Raw genomic sequence first — 6,041 nt, forward strand, 5'->3', positions numbered from 1 at the left:
CCGGTATGTAGTGTCTTAGAAATGTAAGTAATTTGTAAGCGTAGTATAAGTGATCGATGTAAGTTAGACATAAGTATATGTGTAAGGATTATAATAAAAGGTTAGTCGTTGATCAGCATTCGAACAAGCAACAAGTCCGCATAATAGTTGGCGACGAGGAAAAAAGCGAAAAAAGTCAAGTCAAGTCAAGTCGAGTCAAAATGTCTTTGATTGGAAAGATTGAGCCCTTTGTAATGGGAGAAAGTATTAAGGAGTATTTGGAGAGGATGGATATCTTCTTCGATGTAAATGAAGTTGAGTCCGGGAAGAAAACAGTGATGCTGTTAACGCTGGGAGGAGCATCACTGTACAGTTTGATCTCAAAAATGGTGCTACCGGAGAAACGAAGTTCAGTGCCGTACGAAAAGTTAGTGATCAAACTTAAAGAACAGTTGGAGCAGAAAGTGAACGTGGTAGCGGAGCGGTTCAACTTTAGGAACTGTATTCAAAAGAATCAATCAGTGGCGGAATATATAGTTGAACTAAAAGCGCTCGCACAAACATGTGAATTCAAGTGCTGTCTGGTGGAAGCGTTGCGTGATCAGCTGGTTGCGGGTGTTCGAGATGATGGCCTGAGAAAGCGGCTTCTGCGTGAGACTGGTCTCACGTTCGAAGGAGCAGAAAGCATCGCCAGAACGTGGGAAGCTGCGGACGAGCAGAACGAAGCGTTTACGAGGAAGGAGAAAGGAGGAGAAATGGCGGCGATTAGGAGTGCGCCAAAAAGAAGCGTCGTTTCAAAATCTCACTACTACCGTGGAAGTGGTGCACCTGTAAAACCAAGTAATGATAATAATTGTCACAGATGCGGAAGATCGCACAACCCACAGACATGTCCTGCGCGTACGTGGCAGTGTTTTACCTGCAAAAAGTACGGACATGTGTCGTCGTGTTGCAGGAGCAAAAATGTACATGGGCAGGATAGATCACTAACACACATAGCGCGGATCAATGTAATAAGTAGTCCAGAAGTGCGCGTGTTAAAAGTTAATGACACGGACATTGCGTTTGAAATTGATTGCGGCGCGTGTAATACAGTGATGCCGGAGAATTTATATCGAGAAAAATTTTCAAATCTACAATTAGAAAAAACAGATTTAAGATTGATTACGGCATCTGGACAAAGATTAACACCGTTAGGAAAAATAACTGTTAATGTTATCGCGAGTAACAGAACGGTCAAGTTAGAAATAACAATAATCCCGACAGAAAACAGAGGGAACCCTCTACTAGGCCGTGATGCGTTAGACATATTATTCCCTGATTGGAGAAAAAGTTTTAATTTAAACCAAATTGATGCGGATAAATGGCTAGTAGAAATGAAAGAAATGTTCCCACATCTAACAGATGGGAATCATAAACAAGGAATAGAAGGATTTGAAGCTAGTTTAGTATTAAAACCAAATTGTACTCCAATATTTCACAAAGCTTACTCAGTGCCGTTTGCTCTAGTACAAAAAGTAGAAAACAACCTAGAGAAGTTAGTACAAGACGGTATACTTGTACCAACACGTACATCAACGTGGGCGAGTCCTATAGTAGTAAGAGGAAAAAGTGATGGTTCGGTACGGATTTGTTTAGATGGAAAGGCAACTATAAATAAATATCTGACGGTAGAACATTATCCTTTACCGAAAATTGACGATATTTTAGCGAAAATTGCAAATTGGACAGTGTTTTGCAAAATAGATTTAACAGGAGCATATCTGCAAGTGAAGCTATCAGAACAATCGCAAAATATTTGTACCATAAATACCCATAAGGGGTTATACAAGTATACTAGAATGCCTTTTGGAGTACAATCAGCGCCTGCGATATTTCAAACGATTATCGATCAAATATTATTAAACACTCAAGGTATTGCGTATATGGATGACATATTGGTTGGCGGTGAAAACGAAAAACAACGTAAAGAAAAATTATGCGAAGTGTTGAAAAGCCTAGAAAAGCACAATGTGAAGATAAACGAGAAAAAGTCGGAATTTTTCAAACCGGAGATAGAGTACCTAGGGTATAAAATATCGAGGAACGGAATAACAACAAATGAGTCGAAAGTTAAAGCAGTAATTAAAGCTCCAGTACCATCAGATGTGATGCAATTGCAAGCGTTCTTAGGAATGATAAATTATTATAGCAGGTTCTTGCCAAATTTAGCAACAATATTAAGTCCAATGTACGAATTGCTACGCAAAGACAAAAAATATGTATGGTCAAATGAATGTCAGGCGTCATTCGAAAAAACGAAATCAATGTTGGTAGATAACAACATTTTAGTACCATTTGATCCTAAAAAGCCTGTTATATTAGCAGTTGATGCTAGTCCTTACGGATTAGGAGCAATATTGTCGCATGAAATTGATGGAGTAGAGAAACCAATATATTTTGCTTCAGCAACTCTCTCACAAGCGCAGAAAAACTATGCGCAGGTTCACAAAGAAGCGTTAGCGGTCGTTTTTGGTGTAAAAAAATTTCATAAGTACATCTACGGAATCAAGTTTAAACTAGTGACCGATAATTTGGGAGTAAAAGAAATATTCAATCCGTCAAGAACAACGTCGTCGATTGCAGTAGCTAGATTGAGTCGATGGGCAATGATATTAGCCGAATATGAATATACAATAGAGCATAGACCAGGCAAAAGCATGAGTCATGTAGATGCATTAAGTAGACTGCCATTAGAGGAAGGTTTAGAAATAGAAGAAGATTGCGCACAAGTAAATGCGATTTCGTCGTCCTCAATCATTGACATTGAGATGATTAGTCAATTCCAAAAGTCAGATGCAATATTGAAACAAGTATACCAACAAGTTAAACATGGTTGGGCGAAAAATGTCAAAGCGGAATTGAAAGATTATGCTAAAGTTAGTAATAGCTTAGCAATAGAAGATGGTGTGTTGTTTTTCAATGATCGAGTAGTAATTCCAGATAAGCTGAAAGATAAAATAGTCAGTCTTTTTCATGACAACCATGATGGGTTAGTAAGAATGAAAATGTCAGCAAGGAAATTAGTATGGTGGAAAAGTATGGATAAAAGTTTCGAGCAATGCATAAAGGCATGTCAAGTCTGTCAGTCGAGACAAATCGTACCTAAAGAAATAGTCACAACAAAATAGGTACAATGCTCAAGACCATTCCAAAGAATACACATAGATTTGTTTTACTTTGAAAATAGTACATTGTTAATTATAGTCGACAGTTTTTCAAAGTATATTGAGGTAAAAATTATGAAAAGTACTAAAGCAGAAAATGTCATAGAAGTGTTAGAAATATTTTTTGCATGTTTCGGATTACCAGAAGAAATTGTATCAGATAATGGTCCTCCATTTAGTTCAGATCAATTTACGAATTTTTTAAGAGAAAAAGGTATAAAAGTCAGTAAGTCCCCACCGTACCACCCACAGTCGAACGGGTTGGCCGAGAGGGCGGTTAGAACAATAAAGGATAGCCTGAAGAAGTATCTATTGGATACAAGGTACAAACCACTAAGTCTTCAGAGGAAACTGAATCAAATATTGTTCAAGTATAGGAATAGTCCATGTACGGTAACTAAAGTCACACCTTCAGAAAGAGTGTTTTGTTAAGCGACGGCTAGACACAGCGGTATTCGCACGAATATTCCCGCCGTCCCGCGGGAATCCCGCTGGACGACGGGAAACTCCATATGAAAAAAACGGATTTCGTTCCCGCTATGTTTAAAAAACGCGAAACTACGACCCGGCGGGAACGGACGCATTTGCTTAATTGAAACGTTTCATGAAAAGTTTCATTCGCTTGCTACAACAACGTCGGTATGGGCAACGTATATGGATGCGGCCGATGTTGTTGGAGAGAAACCAAAATGCGAGTAGTCTTCGACGCAAAATTTTGGAGGAGGAACTCAACAACACCATTCATAAACTTTATATTTGATAATGACTCACAATTCCACTTTTACCTGCCGCCAATTTAGATCACGTAAACAAACTAAAACGTAAACAAAGCTTCACTTTGACAGATCGGGCGAATAAGCTCGTTCCCGCTGGATATTTTGTCGAATCTGGGCTACTTTTTCCCGTTCCCGCCACCTGGAATTCCAGGCGTGTTTAAACGGCGGTTTACGTACCACATACAGTAACAGCAAAAGTCAATCCTATAAAAGGAAATGAGAGACAAATGTCAACTATGGAAGAGTCAAGAAGTCAGTCTAAAATCGTAGGAAATCAAGTCGAATATGAAGAAGAAGAATCTGTATTTTACAGAAATCACTTTAAAGAGCACATGAGATGGATCCCGGCAATAGTAAAAAAGAAAATAAGCGGGTTAAGATATTTAATCAGTCTGAATGGAATAATACGGATGGTACATAAAAACCAATTGAGGAAAAACAAAAACCAGACGAGTTCAAAGGATGTCATAATACCATCAGAGGTAAATATTTCGTACAAAAGGAAAAGGAGTGAATCAAGTCCTCCACCGTTAAGGCGATCGAAAAGGTTAGAAGGACAACCACGATTAAGTATCCAAGATAGGAAGTAAACTCCGTTTAAGGGGGAGAATGTAGTGTCTTAGAAATGTAAGTAATTTGTAAGCGTAGTATAAGTGATCGATGTAAGTTAGACATAAGTATATGTGTAAGGATTATAATAAAAGGTTAGTCGTTGATCAGCATTCGAACAAGCAACAAGTCCGCATAATACGGTACAATGCTCCGGTTTGTTTCAAACGACGAAAATATTTAGGCATGATTGCTTAATTTGATTCAGTAAACAAATAGAAAATTTCGAGTCTTCGAAAGAAGCTAAGCACTTGTTAACAACAGTCCACCCGGTTGACAAAAATTCAAATTTTTTGCAGCTGTCATGTAGTACCAGCAAGTTTTTCCATGGCAGGTTGCTGGGACTCTTGCTGGAACTACATAGTACCAGCAACAATGTCAATTTCTGTCAACCGGGCACTATTCAAAGTTTCCGCCATTTGTTAGAGCTAGCTCAAGATAGAACAGTCGAGAATGAGATATAGAAAGAGATGATAGACTATGCTTTGGTGTTTTGATTTGAAACCGGATTGACGAAAATATTTCAAACTGACGTCTTCCATTAGACTGCATGTAAGTTGAACTCAAACCATACAATGTAAATGCATTTAACAACTCGAACTAGAGATATTTATCTTCTTGGTTAGTGTGATTCAGAGAGGGGGAGAAGGATGGGGGTACATGACCCCGGAGGAGGGTTACTGGCAAGTAACCCGTATGGCCTACTATCAGATGGAGTAAAGGCTAAGAGTGCAATGAATAATACGGAGGATGAACAGTTTCTAGTTATGGAAACCACATCTACGGGGGTTAGTTGCGATAATTTAAATCCGTTTATCGTGCAAAAAACGTTCGAAATTACACTTGGAGACGAGCCGCTGGAGGCAAGAAGACTACGTGACGACAAAATGTTGATAAAAGTTAAATCGGACAAACATGCTCAAAAACTAAAAAATTAACCAGCATCCAACATGGAAACGGTAGGGTAAATGTGCGGATAATAGATCACCCAACGCTTAACGTGGTTAAGGGAATGATTAGATCCTTCGACATCGCCCACTTAACAGAGGACGAAATTACTGAAGGCCTGAAGGAGCAAAAGGTAACGGAGGTCCAGATAATAAAAAGAAAAGACAAGGATGGGAAGCTGGTCAACTCAAGGGTGGCTATACTCACATTTAAAGCAGCAAAAATCCCTAACAAAATTGACTTTGGGTGGCACCCACTAAAGGTGGAGCTCTATGTGTAAAGACCCATGCGGTGCATGAACTGCATGAAGCTGGGCTATACTAGAAAATGGTGTGGTGAGAAGGTATGCGCCAATTGCAGCACTATGGTACACGAAGGTGTATGCGAAAGGACAAAGTGTGTGTCCTGTGGTGGGGGTCATCATACACTAGACAAAGAGTGTCCAATTTATAAAGAAGCAAAGCAAATAAGACGCGAGGAATGTCCGATCATTCCACGAGTTTACACATTTAATGATAGCAGT

The 6,041-nt window shown here is 39.1% G+C and overlaps 1 protein-coding gene across 1 annotated transcript; it reads left to right on the forward strand.

Annotated features, from left to right (window-relative positions):
- Positions 1-233: 233 nt before the first annotated feature.
- LOC131264488 (uncharacterized) lies at positions 234-5,290 on the forward strand. Its single transcript, XM_058266787.1, has 4 exons — positions 234-907; positions 3,482-3,613; positions 4,131-4,443; positions 5,207-5,290. Exons 1-4 carry the CDS (start codon positions 234-236, stop codon positions 5,288-5,290), a joined length of 1,203 nt encoding a protein of 400 aa, XP_058122770.1.
- The last annotated feature ends 751 nt before the right edge of the window (positions 5,291-6,041 follow it).

Source organism: Anopheles coustani, chromosome 2 (assembly GCF_943734705.1).
Source record: "Anopheles coustani chromosome 2, idAnoCousDA_361_x.2, whole genome shotgun sequence".
Classification (NCBI taxonomy): domain Eukaryota; kingdom Metazoa; phylum Arthropoda; class Insecta; order Diptera; family Culicidae; genus Anopheles; species Anopheles coustani.

Coding starts and splice junctions, on each gene's coding strand:
- LOC131264488 (XM_058266787.1), top strand. CDS start 234: ATGGGAGAAAGTATTAAGGAGTATTTGGAGAGGATGGATATCTTCTTC. Junction 908..3,481: donor CAGTGTTTTACCTGCAAAAA/GTACGGACATGT, acceptor AATAAAGGATAG/CCTGAAGAAGTATCTATTGG. Junction 3,614..4,130: donor CCTTCAGAAAGAGTGTTTTG/TTAAGCGACGGC, acceptor TTAAACGGCGGT/TTACGTACCACATACAGTAA.